At 48.8% G+C, this 27,622-nt stretch overlaps 1 protein-coding gene across 3 annotated transcripts; it reads left to right on the top strand.

Moving 5' to 3' along the window:
• The first annotated feature begins 427 nt into the window (after positions 1-427).
• Positions 428-26,185, top strand: LOC139554709 (AT-rich interactive domain-containing protein 1A-like). Of its 3 annotated transcripts, none has more exons than XM_071367767.1 (15): positions 428-1,728; positions 2,036-2,125; positions 2,559-2,729; positions 4,516-4,825; positions 10,040-10,200; positions 10,379-10,488; positions 10,748-10,957; positions 11,185-11,389; positions 16,335-16,464; positions 17,046-17,203; positions 17,418-17,682; positions 17,905-18,001; positions 18,258-19,098; positions 20,557-20,687; positions 22,839-26,185. In XM_071367767.1, the coding sequence occupies exons 2-15, from the start codon at positions 2,044-2,046 to the stop codon at positions 24,714-24,716; spliced, it is 4,749 nt and encodes a 1,582-aa protein (XP_071223868.1). In that variant the 5' UTR covers positions 428-1,728; positions 2,036-2,043; the 3' UTR covers positions 24,717-26,185. The 3 variants fall into 3 exon arrangements, with proteins under 3 accessions (XP_071223868.1, XP_071223869.1, XP_071223870.1); XM_071367768.1 differs by having other exon boundaries at positions 429-1,728; positions 10,379-10,479; XM_071367769.1 differs by lacking the exons at positions 428-1,728; positions 2,036-2,125; positions 2,559-2,729; positions 4,516-4,825 and adding an exon at positions 4,992-5,078.
• The last annotated feature ends 1,437 nt before the right edge of the window (positions 26,186-27,622 follow it).

The following is a 27,622-nucleotide window of genomic DNA, read 5'->3' as shown; positions in this document are numbered from 1 at the left end:
AGCAGGGTTGTAGCAGGGTTGTAGAAGGGTTGTAGAAGGGTTGTAGCAGGGTTGTAGCAGGGTTGTAGCGGGGTTGTAGCAGGGTTTTAGAAGGGTTGTAGCGGGGTTGTAGCGGGGTTGTTGCAGGGTTGTTGCAGGGTTGTAGCAGGGTTGTAGCGGGGTTGTTGGAGGGTTGTTGCGGGGTTGTAGCGGGGTTGTTGCAGGGTTGTTGCAGGGTTGTAGCAGGGTTGTAGAAGGGTTGTAGCGGGGTTCTTGGAGAGTTGTAGCGGGGTTGTAGCAGGGTTGTAGCGGGGTTGTAGCGGGGGGTTGTTGCGGGGTTGTAGCGGGGTTGTAGCGGGGTTGTTGCGGGGTTGTTGCAGGGTTGTAGCAGGGTTGTAGCGGGGTTGTTGCGGGGTTGTTGCAGGGTTGTTGCAGGGTTGTAGCAGGGTTGTTGCGGGGTTGTTGCAGGGTTGTAGCGGGGTTGTTGCGTGGTTGAAGTAGTCTACCTGGTCTGCTGTGCTCAAATGTAGGAAAATGCCCATTTGGGGATTTCTGGTTGTCTTATCTCACCACATCCACCACTAATAAGCTGAGCTTCAGTCTTTTTTTGATTCACCTCACACAGTACATCAAGGAAGTCTGGTTTTTAAACATATATTGCGAATGATAGCCTAATACGTCCTCACAGTAGGCCTATTTGAGAAATCTTTCCAACAATCTCCCCCTCGGTAATATCCAAGCCTCGGTGTGAAAGAGCAAAATAACATCATATCAATATCAACATCATAAAATACCTTTCGCAAAAACAACTGTCTCTCCCGAGCTCACTGGTGCTGGAAACTCTGAGATAGGGTAGTTGAGACTATGTTGCAAATTCCCTAGAGAGGATCCAGGTGATTTGATACAATGTTGCACTTCACTAGTGATAGCTCAAGTCAGAAAGGCAGACCGGCTGAGGAGAGGGGTGAATTTGTTTGAGAGAACCAGCATTTTCGTCAGTATATTTTCGATTTTTCTGTTGTTGTTGTCGGCTTTATGTATTTTGACTTAGTTGACAATGGAAGTTCTAGGTCAACGTCTGCATTGGCCGTCTGTTCCATGTTCTCATTTAGACTATTGAGGCGTCAATCATCACGGTGTATCAATGTGTCTATATGGCAGCGGCTGGTGCTCTCGCATTAGTTGAATTTTAACTTTTGCATTTTAATTAAGATTTTAAAAATTTTGAATACGCACAATAGCCAACATTTACCGGCTAACGGAATCTCTGGTCTGTTGTCTTCTTTGCTGGACTCTGGTCATCTGGATCCTCTCTGTAGACTTTGGACAGATGAGATGACTTTTGCTGCCCAATATGTCTGAGCTGTACAACCCTCAGTAGCCAAGTGAACATTAACACTGTGCATAACCAAAACCATATGTTCCAAATAAATCCTGTTTCTCCAGTCATACTTCCTAGTGTTCTATTTCATTCTGTGGTTCTAATTCTCTCCTCTCTCTTGTTCTAGGACCTCTCTGGTTCCATAGATGACTTGCCGACGGGTACGGAGGGGGCTCTGAGTCCGGGCGTCAGCACGTCGGGGGTGTCCAGTAGCCAGGGGGAACAGAGTAACCCCGCCCAGTCACCCTTCTCACCCCACACCTCGCCCCACTTGCCTGACATCCGCGGGCCCTCCCCCTCCCCCGTGGGCTCCCCTGCCAGCGTCACCCCCTCGCGCTCCGGACCCCTGTCACCTGCTGCCGTGCCAGGTGGGTACAGAGAGAATAGAGCTACACACACACTTATGATAGAGCCACTGGTTTCCAGAGAGAAGCAGTAATCTACCACATAGTACACGTCCAGCTTCCTAAAGTAAACCACAGCGTTTGTCGTAAACTACAGCTTTTGTCGTAAACCACAGCTTTTGTCGTAAACCACAGCTTTTGTCGTAAACCACAGCTTTTGTCGTAAACCACAGCTTTTGTCGTAAACCACAGCTTTTGTCGTACGAATCAGAAGCATGGTCTGTTTTTATGATGCCCAGCGTGTCTGAATCTCTCTGATGTCATCACGCAGGTAACCAGATGCCTCCCCGGCCGCCCAGCGTCCATTCAGACGGCATTCTCCACACATCCATGGGCCAGTCAGCCATGGGCCAGGACAGGGGTGAGTATGAAAAGATATAGGTCGTGTTTGAGATCAACTACCCTGACTGCAGCCTGAACGAACTACAAATCACCTTGCTTTTTTATGGTTTGTTTGGATAAGGACTGAATGACATTCAACACCCGACGTTGATAGGGTTTTAGGAAATGGAACTACGCTTCTTTGGCTACTGTGTGGAAATGGAACTATACTTCTATGGCTGCTGTGTGGAAATGGAACTACGCTTCTTTGGCTACTGTGTGGAAATGGAACTATACTTCTATGGCTGCTGTGTGGAAATGGAACTATACTTCTATGGCTGCTGTGTGGAAATGGAACTATACTTCTATGGCTGCTGTGTGGAAATGGAACTATACTTCTATGGCTGCTGTGTGGAAATGGAAGAGTATAGCTAACATTTTCCTCTCCATCTCTCCCTCTCTGTCTTTTGTAGTGTACTTGCGTAACCCCCAGATGCCTCCCTACGGGTCGCCGCAGCAACCTGGCTCCGCCTTATCCCCTCGCCAGTCATCGGGAGGCCAGATGCATCCTGGGATGGGGCCGTACCCTCAGAACAACTCCATGGGGAACTACGGCCCTCAGGGTGGACAGTACGGACCACAAGGTGAAGCCCCGTACACAGCTTGTACACAATGAAGTCATTAAGTTGGTTCTGTCCCGCTTAACGATGATCGGCCAAAAGATTTCAGGTCTCTCTTGAAAAGGAGACTAACCTGGTTAAAAGGAGACTAACATGGTTAAGTAAATGTTAAAGATGCACTATGCAGAAACCGCTCCGCCATTTCCTGGTTGTTAAAATTCTAATAGTTTGCTTAATTGCAGTTTGTGACAAAACCAGCAAGTTTAGTGCAGACAATAATTGTACCATAACCCAAAATATTGTATTGTCAGCTGTTTGAAGCTTGTGTACAAAACCCAAAGTAAAAGATGCAAAAATGAAACTTAAGAACAGGAAGCATAGAACAGATCTACCGTTTCTAAGACTTGCTTTCAATGTGATTTTGGTCGGCCCCCCCCCCCCCCCCCCAAAGTTACATATTGCAGAGCTTTAAGAAGAAAAGGTCTCACCTATGTAGACCTCATACAAACAGATGGCAGCTATGCATCGTTTTTTGGCGCTCCGTGTGAGTAAAACCCCTGATGAAGGCTGCATGCTGAAACACCTTGGTTTTAAAGGGATACTTCAGGATTTTGGCAATGAAGCTCTTTATCTACTTCCCCAGAGTCGGATGAACTAGTGGATTCCATTTTTATGTCTGCGCGCAGTTTGAAGGAAGTTGCTAACTAGCGTTAGCGGAATAGATAGACCGTAGACTTCCAGTCATTGCAGTAACGCTAGTTAGCATTGGGTCGCTGAACTACCTCTAACTTCCTTCATACTGGATGCAGAGACATCAACATGGTATCCACTAGTTCATCTGACTCTGGGTCAGTAGATAAAGGGCTTCCTTGCCAAAATCCCGAAGTATCCCTTTAACAATGTCCTCCAAGAGCTGCTGAATAATTCTCTCCCAGCTTAGTGAAAGGAGTGGGGGAGGAAGAGAAGGGGAAATGAACGCGTCAACAGGGAGCATATGATCCTCCTGAAGATCGGTAGTAGGAGCCACGTGCTTCCTTTCCTGCTTTAAAGTGCTATTGCTGTAACATACACACAGGGCTCGTCCTGATTTGTAAAGCTATTGATGGTCCTCTCTAGTAGCCTAGTATTGCTCTCTGGACCGTTAAAAAAAGATCAGAACATTCAAATCTTTCAAAAGATTTTTCAATTGTCATCCTACAGTCGTCACAGCGTTTCTGAGGTAGCCTAGACACAGAGAACCTTTTGAAGCTGCATCCCTCAGAGGGCTTTCTTCACGGTCTTTGAAGAAGGATTACTCATCGAATCGGACTCTAGTCCAGCATCTACACCCTGTTTCATCAGCTAGCCTGTCAGAACACAGACCGAGAGAGAGGCGTTATCTGTGGGGTTAAATGTAGACGTGGACCACGGAAACTCCCAGCCAGGTTTCTATATGCCGGAGGCTAGACGCTTGCTGAGGCAGGCTAGGTCTAGATTCACCACAGGCTACATACAACAGGCCTAAAGCTTCACCACAGGTATCCATCTATTTGCTTGAATAAAAGCCTCCTTTCTAAACTCAAATATTAGGCCTATCTGTTAAGTTCTTTTCCTGATTTTGATTCAGTTTGGTTCAGTCAACGCCCCGTTTAGGATTTGGACTCTTGCTGTGTTAGTGTAAGACCTGGGTTGTATTCAGTAAAAATTAAACGTTTTGAAACCGAGTGACACAGGGAGGTACTACATGGACTTGTCCAATAATAAAACCCATTACGGTGTGCCCTTCTGAACAGTCCCCTGATGTCTCTCTGTCTCTCTCCCCACCCTCCAGGTTACCCCAGACAGCCCGGCTACAGTGGCATGCCCAACGCCAACTACCCTGGTGGTCCGGGGGGCATGAACCCTATGCCAGGCCAGGCTGGTGGGGCGCCGTATGCAGGCATGCCCCCTGGCAGGATGGGTCCAGGTCAGATGGGGGCCCGCCCCTACGGCCCCGGGATGGGCCCCAACATGGGCCCCGGCATACCTCCACAGGTGACCTCTGGGATGTGCCCCCCTCCAGGCATGAACAGGAAGGGCCCCGGGGGCCCTCCGGATGCAGCCTCTGCCATGCACCACGGAGCCAACTCCATACACAACAGGTAGGCTGCCTGGTCTGCACTAAACGACACTTCCTTACTGCTTTAGGAGACAGGTCAGCGTCGAGTGCCGTTCAATATTACATGGTTCATCTCTTTGTTGGAAATTGTGTGTTTGTGTGACCCTGAAAAACCCATTGTTTGATTCTTCCCACTCCCAGGCTCTGCTGTGTGAGAGGAGAGGTCAGGTGTGAGCCAGCCAGCCATCTAAGATGTAGACGACCTAGGGGAACACAGGGACAGAGAGGAAAGAGAGGTGGCTTATGAGAACAGTGATCCAGGCAGTGTGTCACACAGTTGTTCAGTCAGGAAGTCAGCTTAGTCTCCAAGCAGAGAAACAGCGCCACAGAGAGAAAGACATTAGCCACAGAGCTCCAGAGACAGACAGACATGTAAAGATAGGCCGGAAACAGACGTGTACATCACGAGGTAAGACCGGGCCCTGTTCAGTAGGGAGTAAAACATTTTGAAACGGAAAGAAAAAAAATACAGCGTTTTGCTACGGTGTGCCCTACTGAGTGCAACCCAAGTGTTCACTGAGGATGTTGAGAAGGAAGAAAGGAGAGGAGACAACTAGGCATTTTAGGCAGAAGTGGGCCTCTGTAAGAAAAGGGAGGGATGAGAAATACAGTAAGCAAGCCTCTTATCTTCAACACAATCTTTTCAGGAAATGGAAAAAACTGCCATATTTCTCCATTGACGAACATACAGTTATGAAACTTCAGAAGCTATTTTGAATACATTTTCATCTGACAGCAACGATTTTCTTCCGTATATATGTTTTGAATATTGTTCTTTTTTAACTGTCATGTATCGTAACTAGTGGTGCAACGGATCACAAAAGTCACGGTTCGGATCACTGTTTTGAGTCACGGATCGGATCATTTTTCAGATCACATTAAAAAAAGGGAGACAAATATAACTTTTCTTTCCATTTATTACTTAAATACTTCAAGCAAGGAACTTTTCAATGTTTAAATAAAATCTTCAAATAAAATACTCAATACTCAGTTGTTAAATTAAAGTGCAATATGAGGCTTGATACCGTCTTCCTTTGAACAATACGTCAAAGGAAGAAAGTGAACGTCAAAGTGAACGTCAAAATAGCCCGTGTCCACGTCATCAAACAAAAAGAAAAAACAAAGCAGACCTGAGCTTATAACTTCACATTCTTTTTCTAAAAGATGATGATGTCTACGTTGTGTGGGGAGAGGATAGACCTCCTTTGCAGTCACTATGTCCCCTGCTGTGGAGAACACCCTCTCTCTAGGAACTGAAGTGTCAGGCACAGCCAGGTAGCATCTTGCCATCATGGCAATGTTTTCCACCATCCACTGGAATGCCGCTTGCTGCCTTGTAGGATGCCACCTCCTCTTCGATGGTGTTGGCAAACGTCTTGCCTGTGTCCTTGCTCGCAAAGGTCTCCCCGAAAAGCTCCTTCATGGCTGAAATATTTTGTGGAGGAGGTGCCTCTGAGTCTGCTCCTGTCGGCTCTGTGGCTTGACCCTGCAGAAAAAAGGACTTGATCTATTAAACCAATTAATTATTTGGTTTATTTCATAGAACTGTAATTGTGCCAATAACATTTAATAAAAGCCATTATTATTCCAAATCAAAAATGGATGATTCTAATAGCAATAGCATAGACTAAGATTAGCCTGCAGTATATTTATTATTGAAGTAATTCACTCATCATTTATTACCTCCTCAGTGGCCACAATGTCAGTGGTGAGATCACTGTATGTCCTCCGGTGTAGGGCAGGGTATAGGTGAGACAGGGTCTAGGTGAGACAGGGTCTAGGTGAGGCAGGGTCGAGGTGAGGCAGGGTCTAGGTGAGGCAGGGTCGAGGTGAGACAGGGTCGAGGTGAGACAGGGTCTTGGTGAGGCAGGGTCGAGGTGAGGCAGGGTCGAGGTGAGGCAGGGTCGAGGTGAGGCAGGGTCGAGGTGAGACAGGGTCGAGGTGAGGCAGGGTCGAGGTGAGGCAGGGTCGAGGTGAGGCAGGGTCGAGGTGAGGCAGGGTCGAGGTGAGGCAGGGTCGAGGTGAGACAGGGTCGAGGTGAGACAGGGTCGAGGTGAGACAGGGACTTGAACCTTGAATCCAGTGCAGTAGATCTATGAAGGTAGTCGTGACCATTAGGGGGGTATCTGGGGTCCAGGTCCTCTCTAATGGCAGCCTTGACATCTCTAGTGATGGTGCTGTCTTCCTCACTTGGGGCCATGGATTGTAGAATCCTTGTTTTCAGAGGTAGGATCATGGACACAGACGGTACAGGTTCAGTGCTCAATAGGGTTGTACCCGGTTTGAGGGGTTTGAGCACCTGGAGGACCTCCTCTGCCACTTTCACGTCATCATCAGACAAGGTGACGATGTCTTTATGTTTTTTCAGGGTCTTGTCTGTCAGTGCAGAGTATAGAGCTGCCTGCTGCTCAAGATGGCTCTCCAACATGTCATAAGTGGTGTTCCATCATGTTGTGACATGGTGTATGAGCTTGTGGGTCGGTAGCTGTAGCATTTCCTGCTTGGTCTTAAGCACATGAGCAGCTGTTGTGCTTCGGTGGAAAAAGGAAACTACCTTCCTGATCCTCCCAAGGAGGTGGCCCAACTTGTTCACTGAGATTCCCCTTTGAGATGCTAAATTGATCACATGTGCAAAGCCAGCTATCTGTGGCCCCAGTCCAGCTTCTATCACTGCATTTACTTGGTTCTTGGCATTATCTGTGGTGGTTGGGATATTGCTATTGGGCCTCTCTAGCTTCCACTCTGCTACTGCTCCTACCTGCTCCTAGCAGTACCTGCACCAGATTTGTGCCTTTGTGACTCATAGAGGGGGTGTGTCTGTAGCACCGGACTTCACATCTCCCACTCCTCTGTGGTGTAGTGAGCAGTCAGTCACGTAGCTTTCTGATGCCCTGGAGGTCCACTCCTCTGTGGTGTAGTGAACAGTCACGTAGCTTTCCGATGCCCTGGAGGTCCACTCCTCTGTGGTGTAGTGAGCAGTCACGTAGCTTTCTGTTACCCTGGAGGTCCACTCCTCTGTGGTTTAGTGAGCAGTCACGTAGCTTTCTGTTACCCTGGAGGTCCACTCCTCTGTGGTTTAGTGAGCAGTCACGTAGCTTTCTGTTACCCTGGAGGTCCACTCCTCTGTGGTTTAGTGAGCAGTCACGTAGCTTTCTGTTACCCTGGAGGTCCACTCCTCTGTGGTTTAATGAGCAGTCACATAGCTTTCTGTTACCCTGGAGGTCCACTCCTCTGTGGTTTAGTGAGCAGTCACGTAGCTTTCTGTTACCCTGGAGGTCCACTCCTCTGTGGTGTAGTGAACAGTCACGTAGCTTTCTGTTACCCTGGAAGTCCACTCCTCTGTGGTTTAGTGAACAGTCACGTAGCTTTCTGTTCCCCTGGAGGTCCACTCCTCTGTGGTGTAGCGAGCAGTCAGTCACGTAGCTTTCTGTTCCCCTGGAGGACCACTCCTCTGTGGTGTAGTGAGCAGTCACGTAGCTTTCTGTTACCCTGGAGGTCCACTCCGCTGTGGTGTAGTGAGCAGTCACGTAGCTTTCTGTTACCCTGGAAGTCCACTCCTCTGTGGTGTAGTGAGCAGTCACGTAGCTTTCTGTTCCCCTGGAGGACCACTCCTCTGTGGTGTAGTGAGCAGTCACGTAGCTTTCTGTTACCCTGGAGGTCCACTCCTCTGTGGTTTAGTGAGCAGTCACGTAGCTTTCTGTTACCCTGGAGGTCCACTCCTCTGTGGTTTAGTGAGCAGTCACGTAGCTTTCTGTTACCCTGGAGGTCCACTCCTCTGTGGTGTAGTGAGCAGTCACGTAGCTTTCTGTTCCCCTGGAGGTCCACCCGTCTTTGGTGTAGTGAATAGTCAGTCACGTAGCTTTCTGTTACCCTGGAGGTCCACTCCTCTGTGGTGTAGTGAGCAGTCACGTAGCTTTCTGTTCCCCTGGAGGTCCACCCGTCTTTGGTGTAGTGAATAGTCAGTCACGTAGCTTTCTGTTACCCTGGAGGTCCACTACGCTGTGGTGTAGTGAACAGTCACGTAGCTTTCTGTTCCCCTGGAGGACCACTCCTCTGTGGTGTAGTGAACAGTCACTTAGCTTTCTGTTACCCTGGAGGTCCACCCGTCTGTGGTGTAGTGAGCAGTCAGTCATGTAGCTTTCTGTTACCCTGGAGGTCCACTCCGCTGTGGTGTAGTGAGCAGTCACAGTCACGTAGCTTTCTGTTACCCTGGAGGTCCACTCCTCTGTGGTGTAGTGAGCAGTCACAGTCACGTAGCTTTCTGTTACCCTGGAGGTCCACTCCTCTGTGGTGTAGTGAGCAGTCACGTAGCTTTCTGTTACCCTGGAGGTCCACTACGCTGTGGTGTAGTGAGCAGTCACAGTCACGTAGCTTTCTGTTACCCTGGAGGTCCACTCCTCTGTGGTGTAGTGAGCAGTCACGTAGCTTTCTGTTACCCTGGAGGTCCACTCCTCTGTGGTGTAGTGAACAGTCACGTAGCTTTCTGTTACCCTGGAGGTCCACTCCTCTGTGGTTTAGTGAACAGTCACGTAGCTTTCTGTTACCCTGGAGGTCCACTCCGCTGTGGTGTAGTGAGCAGTCACAGTCACGTAGCTTTCTGTTACCCTGGAGGACCACCCGTCTGTGGTGAGGGCAATAGAGGGTGACTTGGATAATTCATTGACAATTTTGATATTTTTCTGTTCATAAAGATCTGGCATGATCTTCATACTGAAGTGGGGGCGCCAGGCGATTTCCTAGCGTGGCTCAAGCACTTTCACCATATTTTTAAACCCTTTGTTTTCCACAACAGAGTACGGCCTCATGTCTGCAGAGATAAACATCCCAGTAGATTTAGTGATGGCTTTAGTCCTGTCTGATTCTGCAGCAAAGGGCTTAAATGCCGCGGTGAGAAGTTTGTCTGTTGGCTGAGTTGGCTCCCGTCACACCAGGGTGATGACGATTTAAATGTGTGGCCACGCTCCATGTATTTCCATGATCATACGGATTTCTTGTGGCACAATGCCTACACACCGTAATGGTGTTGTCCACCACCCTTCTTCTGTCATCATATTTGACAGGGAAGCCTAAATGCAATTGATTGGCGGTCCACATGCGTGCCGAACCGTGGGGGGGTGATCCGTGCGGTCCGTTACACCACTAATCGTAACCATTGTGAATGGTTTTATGTTGTCGTCTCCCCCTCCCACCTTTCCAGGCCTCCAGGTTATCCCCCCAATATGCCCCAGGGGATGATGGGAGCAGGGCCTCCGTATGGCCCTGGGCCGGGGGCCATCAATAGCATGCAAGGTATGATGAACCAGGGAGGACCCTACGGAGGAGGGCCGATGGGAGGGAACATGGCCAACAACACACCTGGTGAGTCTGGACAAGATATCCAGTCTGTGGTTGCGTCTGGACATTTTTTTTATCACCCAACTCAAGTGGACAAAAGATTGCTATTGGCATATCATCTGACGTGATATTTGATATTGTATAAAATTGTCAATGAATCGGATTGAAATGTTACCCCTCCGATTTGTTCTCCATCTGCCAGGCATGGCTCCTAGCCCTGAGTTTGGCATCGATGTCAAACTGAGCCCAGCCCAGAAGATGAACAACAAGGTGGACGGCACGCCCAAACCTGAAACCAAGAAGGTAAAGAAGGTTTGTGGTCACTGACTTGTGGTACTGAATGATACAGTCAGAATGAGAGAGCTGCATGGTTGTGTTTGTGCATAGAAATAGAATCCCTAGAACGGCCAAAGCCCCTCTGACCGAACCTCATGGGTACACTCAATGTGGCTGACCTGGCATTGTGATTGGGACTCTACTTCTATGAGGTAGTGAGTGGAAGTAAGTTGAAGTCAATGGTGAATGTCAAGCCAAATCCTCACCTCTTCCTCCTCCCATTTCCCTCTTTCAGAAGTCAAACTCTTCGACGACGACCAATGAGAAGATAACTCGTCTGTATGAGCTGGGTCCGGAGCTGGAGAGGAGGACGTGGGTAGACCGGTACCTGGCGTTCGCTGAGGATAAGGCCATGGGCATGACCAACCTTCCCGCCGTGGGAAGAAAACCTCTAGACCTCTTCAGACTTTACGTCTCGGTCAAAGAGATCGGAGGCCTCACACAGGTCAGTGGTTCCTGTGTTGTAGTATTTGTGTTTAGTGTGTGTCTATTTATCTCTCTGTTTTAGTACACCGACGTGTCATTATTTGCCTGATAATCTTGTGTTATTGTCATTTCATTTCTCTACAGCAGTGTAGAGTTGTTCTATGCCAGAACACGACATATTTAGCTAGTCTGGACTGTCTGGGAGCTGTGGTGTTGTAAGCTCTCCTCGTTGCTTCCGCCCACCAGGTGAACAAGAATAAGAAGTGGAGGGAGTTGTCCACCAACCTGAACGTGGGCACGTCCAGCAGCGCCGCCAGCTCCCTGAAGAAGCAGTACATCCAGTGTCTGTACGCCTTCGAGTGCAAGATCGAACGTGGCGAGGACCCGCCCCCGGATCTCTTCACTGACGCCAAAAAGACCACCCAGCCCAAGATCCAGCCCCCCAGCCCAGGTCAGTGTCTGTCTGTCTGTCTGTCACCCCCCCCCCCCAGCCCAGGTCAGTGTCTGTCTGTCTGTCATTTTGTTACGTTACAGCCTTATTCTAAAATGTATTGTTTTAAAAATCCCCTCCATCTAAACACAATACCTCATAATGACAACAACAACAAAGTACAAAAAAACTATAAAAACAGCCTAAATGTTTACTTAATTTTTATCACATTTACTTAAGTATTCAGACCCTTTACTCAGTACTTTGTTGAAGCACCTTTGGCAGCGATTACAGTCTCGAGTCTTCTTGGGTATGACGCTACAAACTTGGCACACCTTTATTTGGAGAGTTTCTCCCATTCTTCTCTGCAGATCTTCTCAAGCTCTATCAGTTTGGATGGGGAGCATCGCTGCACAGCTACTTTCATGTCTCTCCAGAGATGTTCGATCAGGTTCATGTCTGGTCTCTGGTGGGGCTACTCAAAGACAATCAGACACTTGTCCCGAAGCCCCTCCTAGTTTGTCTTGGCTGTGTGCTTAGGGTCGTTATCCTGTTGGAAGGTGAACCTTCGCCCCAGTCTGAGGTTCTGAGCGCTCTGGAGCAGGTTTTCATCAAGGATCTCTCTGTACTTTACTCTGTTAACCTTTCCCTCGATCCTGACTAGTCTCCCAGTCCCTGCCACTGAAAAACATCCCCACAGCATGATGCTGCCACCAGTATGCTTCACCATAGGGAGGGTGCCAGGTTTCCTCCAGACGCTTGGCATTCAGGCCAAAGAGTTCAATCTTGGTTTCATCAGACCAGAGAATCTTGTTTCTCATTGTCTGAGAGTCCTTTAGGTACCTTTTGGCAAATAACAAGCAGGATGTCATGTGCCTTTTACTGAGGAGTGGCATCCATCTGGCCACTCTACCATAAAGGCCTGATTGGTGGAGTGCTGCAGAGATGGGAGAACCTTCCAGAAGGACAACCATCTCCACAGTGGAACTCTGGAGCTCTGTCAGAGTGACCATCGGGTTCTTGGTCCTCTCTGACCAAGGCCCTTCTCCCCGATTGCTCAGTTTGGCCGGGCGGCCAGCGCTAGGAAGAGTCTTGGTGGCTCTTGGGGACCTTCAATGCTGCAGACATTTTTTGGTACCCGTTCCCAGATCTGTGCCTCGACACAATCCTGTCTCGGAGCTCTATGGACAATTCCTTCGACCTCATGGCTTGGTTTTTCCACTGGTGGACTCTTTTCCAGTTTTAGAAACATCAAGGATGATCAATAGAAACAAGATGCTCCTGAGCTCATTTACAAGTCTCACAGTAAAGGGTGTGTGTGTGTTCATTCATTCTTATACATTTGCATAACATTTTAAAAACCTGTTTTCGCTTTGTCATTATGGGGTATTGTGTGTAGAAAAGAATGTGTGAGGAGGGGACATCAATTATTTAATCGGTTTTAGAATAAGGCTGTAACGTAACACAATGTGGCAAAAGGGGTCTGAATACATTCTGAATGCTCTGTAGATCGCTCTTGTCCCTCCCCATATAACTGGGCCATAAACTCATTTTACTGTGTCCTATGAAGTGAAGTTAAAAGGCAAACTTAGAACATGGTTCGTCATCTCCTCTATAAATTACCGTTGTTTTGGCTGAGGATAAACAACCTGTAAATGATAGTGCCGCCAAGGTAGCAAGTCACAGGCTTGTGTGTGTGGTGTCCTCACAGTTTCATGATCATACCTGGGGGAATACTTCCTGGCATTTACCAAAGTGTGTGAAGACGAGGTGGGGAATCGACGTGTCCTTTAGCCTGGTGTGTGTTGGTCACTTAGGTGTGTGTCTTCTCCTGGATGCAACTTCCCTTTGCAGCCTCACACCACAAACACTCATTTTCTTCTAAACATACCGGTATGCTGTGGTTGTCTATGAGACACAGACTGTGTTTGTTCCATGGTTCCTCATCGTCTAATGCTGGAGGTTAATGGGGATGTCCTCAGTGATCTGCTCCCCACTGCATATCTCCTCAGGAGAGTGTTGTGTTCTCGCCCCAAACACGGTTGGTTCTGGAGAGGCTGGTCTTTGGTATCACTGTCAGCCTGGCAGACACACCATGAACACATGATGCCAGAACCAGCCACGTGCTCCTCAACGGTCTGCTCTGCTGGTCTGGACTGTCATATCAGGGTGCATGGAGTCAGTGCCAGGAGGCTGGAGGGGTGGGGTGGGGAGAGGTTACGGTGGTGCAGGGAGTCAGTGCCAGGAGGCTGGAGGGGTGGGGTGGGGAGAGGTTACGGGGGGCCAGGGAGTCAGTGCCAGGAGGCTGGAGGGGTGGGGTGGGGAGAGGTTACGGGGGGCCAGGGAGTCAGTGCCAGGAGGCTGGAGGGGTGGGGTGGGGAGAGGTTACGGGGGGCCAGGGAGTCAGTGCCAGGAGGCTGGAGGGGTGGGGTGGGGAGAGGTTACGGGGGTGCACGGAGTCAGTGCCAGGAGGCTGGAGGGGTGGGGTGGGGAGAGGTTACGGGGGGCCAGGGAGTCAGTGCCAGGAGGCTGGAGGGGTGGGGTGGGGAGAGGTTACGGGGGTGCACGGAGTCAGTGCCAGGAGGCTGGAGGGGTGGGGTGGGGTGGGGAGAGGTTACGGGGGTGCACGGAGTCAGTGCCAGGAGGCTGGAGGGGTGGGGAGGGGAGAGGTTACGGGGGTGCAGGGAGTCAGTGCCAGGAGGCTGGAGGGGTGGGGAGAGGAGAGGTTACGGGGGTGCAGGGAGTCAGTGCCAGGAGGGGTGGGGTGGGGAGAGGTTTTTATTTATTTATTTTTATTTAACCTTTATTTAACCAGGAAGGGCTCATTGAGATTTAAAATCTCTTTTTCAAGAGCGTCCTGGCCAAGATAGGCAGCACCAAGTCATTACAAAAAATTACAAGTAATCTAGTAAAAACCATTGAGTTCACAAGAGTATAACAATATCAAAAACAGCAAATTAAAAACATTGACAGGTCAGGGAATCAGCCTCAAAATCCTTCATCAGTGATTTAAAAACACCAATCGGGACAAGTTCTTCCAGTTTAAAATTATTTTGTAAGGTGTTCCAAGACGATGGCGCAGAGTACATAAAATACCTTTTATGTACCTTTAGGTTACGGGGGTGCAGGGAGTCAGTGCCGGTGGGGTGGGAAGAGGTTACGGTGGTGCAGGGAGTCAGTGCCAGGAGGCTGGAGGGGTGGGGAGGGGAGAGGTTACGGGGGTGCAGGGAGTCAGTGCCAGGAGGCTGGAGGGGTGGGGAGGGGAGAGGTTACGGGGGTGCAGGGAGTCAGTGCCAGGAGGCTGGAGGGGTGGGGAGAGGAGAGGTTACGGGGGTGCAGGGAGTCAGTGCCAGGAGGCTGGAGGGGTGGGGTGGGGAGAGGTTACGGGGGTGCAGGGAGTCAGTGCCGGTGGGGTGGGGAGAGGTTACGGTGGTGCAGGGAGTCAGTGCCAGGAGACTGGAGGGGTGGGGTGGGGAGAGGTTACGGGGGTGCAGGGAGTCAGTGCCGGTGGGGTGGGGAGAGGTTACGGTGGTGCAGGGAGTCAGTGCCAGGAGACTGGAGGGGTGGGGTGGGGAGAGGTTACGGGGGTGCAGGGAGTCAGTGCCAGGAGGCTGGAGGGGTGGGGTGGGGAGAGGTTACGGGGGTGCAGGGAGTCAGTGCCAGGAGGCTGGAGGGGTGGGGTGGGGAGAGGTTACGGGGGTGCAGGGAGATCCTCTGTGGTGGGGAATAAGTGCCAGGCTGGGGGAGAGGGGTGCAGGGAAGATTGTGTGTGGTGGGAAGTCAATGCCAGAGGGGTGGGTAGTGGGGAGGAGTGGTGCAGGGAAGATCTCTCTGATGGGGAGTATGTCTGCTGACAGCCCCTCAATAGTAAGAAGACAGGAGGGGGGTCATTTGTTGATTCCCTCCATTACTAGCTGCTGCTACTGCAGGGCCTAGTGTCTGGTTCCTGGCCCACGGCTTCACAGGCAACCCTCCCCCTCCCTGGAGCTTTGTGCTGAGACAGAAAATGATGAATGGGAAAAGAGGTTGTGTGTGTAAAGTCACACGCTTTTTTTTTTCTCCCTCCCTGGCCTGCTGTCTTTTTCTCCTCTCCTGAGATTCCCCCCTTTCACCCCCCTCCTCCTCCCACTCTCCTCAGCTGTAGTAGAGGGAAGTCCCTGCCCCGGGGGAGGGAGGCAGGCAGATTGATGTTTGCACTGCAATGTGTGAGAAGTGAGAAAATGTGAATAACTGTGACCTGTCAATGACCGTGTGTGTGTGTGTGTGTGTGTGTGTGTGTGTGTGTGTGTGTGTGTGTGTGTGTGTGTGTGTGTGTGTGTGTGTGTGTGTGTTAATGAATGAAACACATGACTCATCCGACAGGCATGCTAATAGTGAGAAGGCATGAGCCGGGCAAAAGCCGAGAGTCACTCCATACAACACACACACTGGGCCATGTGGTGATCTGACAGCCTTTACAGCAGTGTTTCCTGGTGACTTTGTGATGCCAGCAGCAAGGCATGCTGAGATGTGTTGAAGTATTCAGCATCACTGTGTGTGTGGATGCCCAAAGCATGCTCTGTGTAGCATGGGAATGAGTTAATGGGATTTGAGCTAGCCAACAGCAGCAGCATGGGAGGGAGAGATCCGGTGTAGTCTCTTAACACAGCTGAAGTGGTCTCTCTTTCTCTGACTGAGTCTCTTCTATAACACAGCTGAAGTGGTCTCTCTTTCTCTCACTGTCTCTTCTATAACACAGCTGAAGTGGTCTCTCTTTCTCTCACTGAGTCTCTTCTATAACACAGCTGAAGTGGTCTCTCTTTCTCTCACTGAGTCTCTTCTATAACACAGCTGAAGTGGTCTCTCTTTCTCTCACTGAGTCTCTTCTATAACACAGCTGAAGCTGTGCCTGGGCATTCAGTGGGATTCAGCCCTGTGATGTGTGTGTGTCTAAAATGTGCGTATCTCGACCGTGTGTGTGTTGCAGCTGGGTCTGGATCTCTGCAGGGCCCCCAGACCCCCCAGTCCACCAGTAGTTCCATGGCGGAGGGGGGAGACTTGAAGCCCCCCACCCCAGCCTCCACCCCTCACAGCCAGATGCCCCCCATGCCCGTCAGGTACCCATGACACACACTCAACTACTGTCTGAAAACATCCTCTCGCTCTACTACACCTGACAACAATCTCCTTCCCCTCCATTCAAGGGGAACCAAACTAACAACACGATTGATCATGTTATTTAGCTGGTTTGTTTTTTGGGGTAATTCTCTCTGTTCTTCTCTCTCTCTAAATCTCTCTCTCTCTCTCTCTCTCTCTCTCTCTCTCTCTCTCTCTCTCTCTCTCTCTCTCTCTCTCTCTCTCTCTCTCTCTCTCTCTCTCTCTCTCTCTCTCTCTCTCTCTCTCTCTCTCTCTCTCTCTCTCTCTCTCTCTCTCTCTCTCTCTCTCTCTCTCTCTCTCTCTCTCTCTCTCTCTCTCTCTCTCTCTCTCTCTCTCTCTCTCTCTCTCTCTCTCTCTCTCTCTCTCTCTCTCTCTCTCTCTCTCTCTCTCTCTCTCTCTCTCTCTCTCTCTCTCTCTCTCTCTCTCTCTCTCTCTCTCTCTCTCTCTCTCTCTCTCTCTCTCTCTCTCTCTCTCTCTCTCTCTCTCTCTCTCTCTCTCTCTCTCTCTCTCTCTCTCTCTCTCTCTCTCTTCCCCCCTGTAGGCTGCAGGATCCGTTTGCAGACGGGGGTGACCCAGCGTTTGCCAGACGGAACTCCATGACCCCCAACAGCTACCAGCCTGGGATGGGTGGTCCGGAGATAATGGGTCACATGGGGCCCTACGAATCCAACAAGGACCCCTTTGGTGGCATGAGGAAAGGTGAACGATAGGTCTAACTTGCTTTTAGAGATGTTATTTGGAAATAAGGAAAATTATACAACAATACTGTACGAAGACTCTGAGTATGTTGTATATTGTGGTGCTAGCAACACCAAGACTGTTGGTTGTGCTGGGTTCTAACCATCTGCTAAGTGGCCTAGACAGACAAGTCCCATACAATATTGAGACACTGTTCAACCCTAACTCTCTGCAGCTGGAGAGCAATTCATGACTCCAGGGCCGGGTCCTAACAGTGGTATGGAGGGGCAGTTCAACAGAGGCCCCCCAGGGCCCATGGGCCCCAACATGCAGATGGGTCCGAGACAACAGTACCCCTACGGACCTGGATATGACAGGAGACAGGAGCCAGGGATGGGTCCTGACGGCAGTATGGGTCCTGGGGCCCCCCAGCCCAACCTGATGCCTTCAGGGGCCGACTCGGGGATGTACTCCCCTAGCCGACCCCCACCGCAGCAACGGTCAGTACCTCAAACGGGGCTAAGTCACGTACAGGATCTTATACATGTTAAATACGCTACTATCTTTTCTCAAGAAGGCTTTGATGTTGGTGTGAGCTTATGTTATCCAGTCAAGCATTTGCTTTTTATGATTTCGTGTTTTCTGTGTAGTTTATTTTAGTCAAGTTCTGCTGCATTTCATTTGCCAAAGTGTTAATTTGTTAACCTTGTATGTTGTTTCAGTCATGATTCCTATGGTAATCAATATCCTGGTCAAGGAGCGCCACCTGGTGGCCCCTACCCCAATCAGCAGCCAGGAATGTTTCCACAGCAACAACCCGTAAGAGCATTTTGTCCACTGCTCTGTTTGTGTACCCATATCTGCTTCAGAAGCCTTGTAAATGTTCACTTGCATTTAGCGGTATAACTTACTCAGTGAAATGAATGTGGGATGTTGTATTGATAGGATATGAATGTAAAAAATGCATATAATAACGTACTGAAATGTATTGAATCCATAATCAATATGTATGTGCTGGATATATCATCCACTGGTTTGATATTGAGATGCTAACAATGTGTCTGTGTGTCTTCAGAACTACAAGCGTCCTCCAGTGGACGGGGGCTACGGTCCCCCAGCGAAGCGTCATGAGGGGGATGGGATGTACAATGTCCCCTTCAGCGGTCAGCAGCAGCCAGGGCCCCAGCCCTCCGGGGGCCCCCAGGGCCAACAAGACATGTACAATCAGTACAACGCAGGCTACCCCGGCTCTGACCGCCGACCACCTGGCCCCCAGGGCCAGTTCCCTTTCCCCTTCGGCCGAGACCGGGGGCCCTCCAGCGGGGGCCCCAACTCCCAGTCCCCCATGCCTCCCCAAATGATGGGCAGCCCTATGCAGGCAGCCTCTGACGGCCCCCAGGGCCCCATGTGGCAGGGACGCAACGAGATGGGTTACCCCAACTACCCCAACCGCCAGGGGCCTCCAGGACCTGGCCAGGGCCCCCCCCAGGGCTACCACGGCATGAACCGCTCTGAGGAGATGATGCCAGGGGCTGACCAGCGGATGAACCATGAGGGCCAGTGGCCTGGACACCCCAGCCAGAGACAGTCCCCCTACGGGCCGGGGGGCTCGGGCCCCCCCATGTCCAGACCCCTGCAATCCAACTATCAGAGCTCCCAGAACCATATTTCCCAGGTGTCCAGCCCCGCCCCCATGCCCCGCCCCATGGAGAGCCGGACGTCCCCCTCCAAGTCGCCCTACATGCACTCAGGCATCAAGATGCAGAAGGCGGGGCCCCCCGTGCCCGCGTCCCACATAGGCCAGGCCCCCGTGCAGCCCCCCCTCATCAGGCGGGACATAGCCTTCCCCCCAGGGTCGGTGGAGGCCTCCCAACCCATCCTCAAACCCCGAGTACGACTCACCATGAAAGACATCGGTATGAAAGGGTTGACTGATTTGTTTTCACCCAAAACTTGCCATTTTAAGGATATTCAATGTTTAGCAGTCACTTACACTGTTTCTTTAAAAAAAATATATATATTTAATAATAGTTATTATACTCCTAAACAATGTTCCCTCAAATTTCTGGGGCACTGAGCAAATTTGAGGTATTATGAGAGGAAACTTGAACGTTGTGAGGATTTTGGGCAACTTCCAGGGCGCGTTTACAGTGAACACTGAGGCTGTAGCCTTACAGTTGTAGACAGTAGCCAATAGGCTGTAGCCTTACAGTTGTATACAGTAGCCAATAGGCTGTAGCCTTACAGTTGTAGACAGTAGCCAAAAGGCTGCACCCTTACAGTTGTAGACAGTAGCCAATAGGCTGTAGCCTTACAGTTGTAGACAGTAGCCAATAGGCTGTACCCTTACAGTTTTAGACAGTAGCCAATAGGCTGTAGCCTTACAGTTGTATACAGTAGCCAATAGGCTGTAGCCTTAGTTTTAGACAGTAGCCAATAGGCTGTGGCTGTTTGAGCATAATGTAGGCCTACCAACAAAACCAATGGACTAAATCCCGTAATATTTTCACATGGTAATAGCTTTTAATTATTTCTATCATATAGACTACAGTAGCCTATATGTGATGTTCAATGCAGGCCTACATCACATGAGACTTTTAAAAACGTTTTTACATTATGAAGGGCTTGATATTCATATTTTTTTACTTGGTCTGTAACACCACGGGCCAAATAGATGACTGAGAATTGCATTGTATTGTGTTTTATGTTGCAAGAAACCACTTTACAAAATACAATGAATTATTATTACCATACATAGAATTGAACAATGTAGGCTATCCTTCTGCCTATTGTCTTATTTGCATATTCAAGCCTGTCTCAAAATACAACACTGCCTCTTTAATTAAGACATAAACTTTATACCTGAATCACTATTCAATGACAGCTTGAAATGTAGCCTACACATTTTGTGCTCATGTAGTAAGCAGTAAGTAACTCTCCATTGCTGATCTATACTAATAACTCGCTAACTAGCAAAAAATATCAACAAATATTCTGATCTGAAATATAAAAAGCGCATTCATTCAGTGATTAAAAACCCCCTCGCGGGCTTCCCACCCGAATTCTACTTTGTTGCACTCTGGCTCTGTCTACAACAAAATCACAGACTCAATCTTGCGAAGTTCGATTTGTTTTGTTTTGTTGCATTGAAAAGGGACTGATATAATGTTGATTCGATCACAGAAAAAAAGTATCTATATAGTGCAAACTAGGTGAAGTTCAATCTCTTGCGCCTTTGAGGGGCCTGGCATTTCTTCTGCGCGGCAGCTCAGAGGGAACATTGCTCCTCAACGTGTCATTTTCAAGGTATGTAATTGTAATGAAGTAGTACCATCATCCTGTATCAGTCAGTGCTGTATTTTCTGTTTCCTCAGGCACCCCAGAGGCCTGGAGAGTGATGATGTCACTGAAGTCAGGCTTACTAGCAGAGAGCACGTGGGCCTTGGACACCATTAATATCCTACTCTACGATGACAACAGCATTTCTACTTTCAACCTCTGCCAGGTGAGTTCCAACAGGCGTTAGATTGATGAAACACCCATAATACATTTTAAAATATTACATTATGAACTCTGTATCTTACAGTAATCTTCTCTAAGAAGCTTCAAAATGTCAATATGTATTGTCTGACATTATCCTCTGTTCAGATTTTCTAGGTTGTCTTAATTTCAGGCTGCAAGCCCGACACCGGGCTTAATATGACAACAGCCACTGCAAGTGCAGGGCGCGAAATTCAAAATCTATTTTTGTAAAATATTTAACTTTCACACATTAACAAGTCCAATACAGCATTTGAAAGATAAACATCTTGTCAATCCAGCCAACATGTCCGATTTTTTAAATGTTTTACAGAGAAAACACCACATATATTTATGTTAGCTCACCACCAAATAAAAAAGAGGACAGACATTTTTCACAGCACAAGTAGGATGAAGTAGCATGCACAAGCCAACCTAACTAACCTAAAACCAACCTAAATAACCTAGAAAAAACTACCTCAGATGACAGTCCTATAACATGTTACACAATAAATCTATGTTTTGTTAAAAAAAAATGCATATTTTAGCTATAAATCAGTTTTACATTACTGCTACCATCATAGCTACAGTAAGAAATCGCACGGGAGTAGCCAGAGAAAATACAGACACCAACGTCAACTACCTTATTACACATCAGAAAACATTTCAGAGAAATATATGGTGGATAGCTAATGAAAGAGAAAGATCTTGTGAATACAGACAATATTTCAGATTCTTTAAATGTTTTACAGCGAAAACACCACATATATTCATGTTAGCTCACCACCAAATACAAAAAGAGAGACAGATATTTTTCACAGCACCGGTAGCATGCAGCTAGCATGCAGCTAGCATGCAAAGCCAACCTAACTAACCTAGAACTAACCTAAATAACCTAGAAAAAACTCCCTCAGATGACAGTCCTATAACATGTTACACAATAAATCTATGTTTTGTTCGAAAAAGTTGAATATTTTAGCTATAAATCAGTTTTACATTACTGCTACCATCTTAGCCACCATCATAGCTACAGTCAGAAATCGCACGGCAGTAGCCAGAGAAAACAGACACCAACGTCAACTACTAATTTCACATCAGAAAAGATTTCAGAAAAATATATGGTGGATAGCTAATGAAAGAGAAAGATCTTGTGAATACAGACAATATTTCCGATTTCTGAAGTGTTTTACAGCGAAAACACAATATATCGTTATATTAGCTTACTACAATAGCTAACACACAGCAGCATTGATTCTAGTCAAACGCTAGCGATAGCACAGTTCGACAGATATATGAAAAAGCATCCCAAATTGGGTCCTTATCTTTGTTGATTTTCCATCAGAATGTTCTCCAAAGGGTCCTTTGTTCAGAACCGTGTTCATTTGGACCTAGAACGAACGATGTCCCTGTTGAATTAGCATGGCACACTGGCCATGCCGTGCTAACCTCTCCGTCTTGACAAAATTCTTGCGTCGCATCACGTCTAAAGTCCAGAATAAATTTCAATAATATAATTAAAGTATATTGAAAAAACATACTTTAGGATGAGATTGTGACATGTATCAAAGAAAATCGAAGCTGGAGGTCATATTCACCTATAACGAGTGTTTTCCAGGAGCGCAGTCCAGTTCCTACTTCGCGCCCAGTAAAAAAAATAAAGTGCGCACTTATCACTCAAAGATGTTCTTTTCAGTCCCTGACAGAGATAATCAAGTCATTTTTTCTCTCACTTCCGCATGACAACCAGGGGAAGATGTGTGACGTGTTTGTACAGTCCTAAGTGCCAAGGCCTTTTATAGAGAGTATCTTGAAGAGAGACATAGCTTCTTGGAAATGTCACTTTTTACAGAAAATGGGCTGTAAAAAGAGTTATGTTTCACTTAGAGAAATAATTCAACCTGTTTTAGAAACTAGAAGGTGTTTTATATCCAAAGGTAATAATAATATGCATATTGAACGAGCAAGAATTGAGTACGAGGCCGTTTGAAATGGCCACCTCTTTCCACTGCTGATACTTACTGCTGATTTTTGAGCCATAAGAGGTTTTAATCACATCTCTGTATAAAGAATTCATGCGTGATTAATTTGACATTGATGTGGATGTCTAACTCCATCCTGTCCTGTCCTCTCCTCTCAGCTGCCTGGGTTCCTGGAGCTGGTAGTGGAGTATTTCAGACGCTGCCTCATCGAGATCTTCTGCATTCTAAAGGAGTATGAGGTGGGAGACCCTGGCCAGCGGACGCTCATCGACCCGCATGCTGCCGACGAAGACTGCTCTGACGAAGAGCTTCCCGAGCAGGAGGACATGGAGGAGGAAGAGGACGAAGAGGAGGAGGACGAGAGGAAGAGCAACGCAGACACCACCTCGTCGCAGCAGGTCAAGGTGAAAAAGGAGGAGGAAGAGGAGAAATCCACGACTGAGAAGTCGACAGCGGAGGAGGAGAAGGAGAGGGAAGGAGGGGAGTCTTCTTCCACCTCCCTGGCCCCCCAGAACCTCAGCCTCCTACAGGAGAAACCCAAACAGGCCAGTAAGTTCGACAAGCTGCCCATCAAGATGGTGCGTAAGAAAGATCCCTTCCCTGGGGGCCGTTCCAGTAAGCTAGGCCGGCGGCAGAGCTTTGACAGCGGACTAATCCACTGGAGCATCGGCGGGGGGGACACCACGGAACACATCCAGACTCACTTCGAGAGCCGGTCCGACCTCCATAAGCAGCGGAAGCGGGTGCTGCCATCAGCCACCGAGAGTAGAAAGGTCGCCATGCCCGCGACGGTGTCAGAGGAACCAGAGAAGACTACTAAGCCTGGCAAGGAAGAGCAGACCACCTCCCCTGCAGAGAAGACCTCCACCCCAACCACGCCCGCCCCGGTCACCGCCACCATCGACGACGTCCTGTCGGCCCGGCCGGGCTCTGTGACGGAGGAGGCGGTGCGAGGAGCAGCCGAGGAGCAGAAGGAAAACAGGGGGAAGTTCCTGTTCTCCATCCGTCAGGCGCAGCAGAGCCGACGCAACGTCACCATCCTGGAGGACGAGCCTCACAGCAAGGACGAGACCCCGCTGAGCACGCTGTCGGACTGGCAGGATGCCCTGGCCCGCCGCTGTGTCTGCGTCTCCAACATCGTCCGCTCGCTGTCTTTCATCCCCGGCAACGACCTGGAGATGTCCAAACACCCGGGGCTGCTGCTGCTGCTGGGCCGTCTGGTCCTGCTCCACCACCGTCACCCAGAGAGGAAACAGGCCCCCGTCACCTACGAGAAGGACGAGGACGAGGACGAGAGGGTGAGCTGTGAGAGGGACGAGTGGTGGTGGGACTGTCTGGAGGTCCTCAGGGAGAACTGCCTGGTCACTCTGGCTAACATCTCCGGCCAGTTGGACTTGTCCATCTACCCAGAGAGCATCTGTCTGCCCCTGCTGGACGGCCTGCTTCATTGGGCTGTTTGTCCTTCGGCCGAGGCCCTGGACCCTTTCCCCATGCTGGGGCCCCATGGGGCCCTATCCCCCCAGAGACTGGTGCTGGAGACCCTCAGCAAGCTGAGCATCCAGGACAACAACGTGGACCTTATCCTGGCCACGCCACCGTTCAGCCGGCTGGAGAAGCTGTACGGGACGCTGGTGCGCCTGGTTGGGGAGAGGAAGGTGGCTGTCTGCAGGGAGATGTCTGTGGTCTTACTGGCCAACCTGGCCCAGGGAGACAGCATGGCGGCCAGGGCCATCGCCGTGCAGAAGGCCAGCGTAGGTAACCTCCTGGGCTTCCTGGAGGACAGTCTAGCAGCCACGCAGTACCAGCAGAGCCAGAGTTCCATGATGCACCTACAGGGGGCGCACTTTGAGCCCACTAGCGTGGACATGATGCGGCGAGCGGCCCGCGCCCTGCATGCCATGGCTAAGGTGGAGGAGAACCACTCAGAGTTCACCCTGTATGAGTCCCGCCTACTGGACATCTCTGTCTCACCACTCATGAACTCTCTGGTGTCCCATGTGATCTGTGACGTACTCTTTCTGATTGGCCAGTCATGACAGCAGTGGGGGCTTCAGCTTCGCTTTCTCTTTCTGTTCCCCCGCCCCGTTCTCCCCCCCCCCCTTTCTTTTTGTGTGTGTCTGTTGAGTGTGAGTGGAAGAGAGAACTAAGAGCAAAACTGACTGTCCTTTTTTTAATTTATGCAAAATCACCTCGGATTCCACTGTCTACCCTTTCTACCCCCTGGTTCTCACTAAAGGACGGATTTACTGAAGTAGCGGTGGAGTTAAACATTCTGGAACATGGAAACCGACGTGATAAGACAGATTAGATGGGACCCTGGGATGGATGGAGGGTCGGGAAGGAGGGAGGGATGGAGCTGCCCTGCGGCAAACAACTTTTTTAATGAAAATATAGAAGAAAGCATAACTGTAACCAAAATTGCTGTCTCGTTTCTAGTGAGTTTTGGGGTATATACCCAGGTTCTCCTCCCTTGGGTTTGGCAGGGGGGTGAGCAAGGCGGGCATGGATGGGGAAAACCTGTTTTTAGTTCATGTACGGTGAAACAGACTCCTGGACTGGTTTGGTATACTGCTGTAACTTGCTATATACTCAGCCCTACACGGCCCAGGTTATCAGCTGTGAACAGACAGACACGTCTTCAATGGGGAAGCCTGTGCAGTAGATTGTAGGACTTTTTTTCTGTACTGTACACCTTAAAAACAACTGTAAACATACTGTAATAACACTGAGATACGCTGGCTTGGCAGCAAACTGTAGTTTTTCAAAATGATTTTAGTTAAATGTTGAACTGAGAGAGATGACAAAAGGCTTTCCCCCCAAAGTATCGTGAACCTTACAACACCCCGACCTCTTCTCTGTCCCTCGATTGTATGACTTGACCCTTATAAAAGAAGTCACCTCTTAGGACTGCTCCTCTGCTCTAGAGGCAGTCCCGACTGCAGTGTATATATGATGTTGTACATTACACCTCTCTCCCTTTCTCTCAAACCCTTCTGTTGCGCTTCACCATTTTTAATCTTCGATGAATTAAGGTTACACTCAAGTGAAATTTCGCCATGCGATTACCTAACCTTTTGACCCCTCACCCCCGACCCCACCCGCCTGTCTCTCGCTACAGGGACTCCGCTGCTGTGACTCCCTCGCAATGCCCCCCCCCCCACACACACACACACCCCTGCGACACACACAGATGAAGTTTAAATTTGTCTCCGGTACCCCTGAGTCTAACATGACTGAAACCATGTCTGCTACGGTTCCATTTCAGCTCCTACATCAACAACAAAGCAAGACCACTGATGAAGAAATAAACCGTTTGAGTTTTGTTTTTCCAGTGATATGGATTCTGCATATTTGTATTTCAGACGATGTAGCTGAAGACTTGATGTAAATTCCAATTTTTTTCCCTTTTTTTGGCTTAATGAATATAATTTCTTCAGTATGAAATCTTTATACTATATGTTCCATGTGTTAAGAATAAATGTACATTAAATCTTCGTAAGACGTTTGATGGATTTATTTATTATGGGCTTTTGAACGCGTCTGTTATTTGTGGACCTGCAGTCATACACCAAGGTGTATTCACAAGGAACCAAACGGACACAAACGGGCTGAACTGAAACACGCGTTCTGGTTGCTAAATGTTTTGCTACAGTGTGCCACACATCTTTTGGATGTAGTCAAGTCGATACATATATTCTTACAATGCAACTGATTTCTACTACATGTATAGGACATATTCTCCTAGAGGTGGCTGACAGTGTTATGATATTGAGCATACAACTGTACATACAGTAAGTGTTATTTGCCTTCAACTCGAAGGCTTTGTTAGCTACCTCAAATCTGGGCCATTCAGGTTTGAGTACCATAGAGCATGCATTGCTTAAATGTCGATTCGGCTAAATTATTTTGCCACAAGCAGCACCGGAGATATTGGGCTCGTTTTTGAGCAAGATGAAAGTTGAGTAGTGAAGTCGAGGGAGGTGCATCTGCGACAGCCGGAAGTAGGACACTCCTGGTTTTTCCAACAGCAGGACAGTGCAACATGGCAGTGTTGCCATTGTTTAAAAGTTCTTTATAATGTTGAAATAAACATGTTTCCACATATCACACAGAGCCTCAAGTGTCATGTTCGTTTGTACACTGAACAAAAATATAAATGCAACATGTAAAGTGTTGGTCCCATGTTTCATGAGCTGAAATAAAAGATTCCAGAAATGTTCCATACTCACAAAAAGCTTATTAAGCTCAAGTTGAGCACAAATTTGTTTACATCCCTGTTAGTGAGCATTTCTCCTTTACCAAGATAATCCATCCATATCAAGAAGCTGATTAAACAGCATGATAATTACATAGGTGCAGTTTGTGCTGGGGATAATATAAGAACGCTCTAAAATGTGCAGTTTTGTCACACAGCACAATGTCACAGATGTCTCAAGTTGAGGGAGCATGCAATTGACATGCTGACTGCAGGAACGTCCACCAGAGCTGTTGCCAGAGTATTGAATGTTCATGATTCTACCATAAGCCGCCTCCAAAGTTGTTTTAGAGAATTTGGCAGTACGTCCAAACGGCCTCACAACCGCAGACCAGAAATGCTCAGGCAGGTGCGGGCAGTGATCGGTTGAAGAGCATGCATTTAGTTTTACTTGCATTTAAGAGCAGTTGGAGGCCACGGAAGGAGTGTTTTATGGCATTGAAGCTTGTTTGGAGGTATGTTAACACAGCGTCCAAAGAAGGGCCAGAAGTATACAGAATGATGTCGTCTGCGTAGAGGTGGATCAGAGAATCACCAGCAGCAAGAGCGACATCGTTGATATATACAGAGAAAAGAGTCGGCCCGAGAATTGAACCCTGTGGCACCCCCATAGAGACTGCCACAGCTCCGATTTGACACACTGAACTCTATCAGAGAAGTAGTTGGTGAACCAGGCGAGGCAATCAT

This window comes from Salvelinus alpinus, chromosome 26 (assembly GCF_045679555.1).
Source record: "Salvelinus alpinus chromosome 26, SLU_Salpinus.1, whole genome shotgun sequence".
Lineage (NCBI taxonomy): Eukaryota > Metazoa > Chordata > Actinopteri > Salmoniformes > Salmonidae > Salvelinus > Salvelinus alpinus.
Note: the sequence above shows the minus strand (reverse complement) of the source record. Positions and strands in the feature narration are given on the sequence as shown.

Bases quoted from the DNA above. Each gene is read 5' to 3' on its own strand.
- LOC139554709 (XM_071367767.1), top strand. From the start codon at position 2,044: ATGCCTCCCCGGCCGCCCAGCGTCCATTCAGACGGCATTCTCCACACA. The intron at 10,489-10,747 runs GTTTGTGGTCAC...TCCCTCTTTCAG, and splicing joins AAACCAAGAAGGTAAAGAAG to AAGTCAAACTCTTCGACGAC. The intron at 20,688-22,838 runs GTGAGTTCCAAC...CTCTCCTCTCAG, and splicing joins CTACTTTCAACCTCTGCCAG to CTGCCTGGGTTCCTGGAGCT.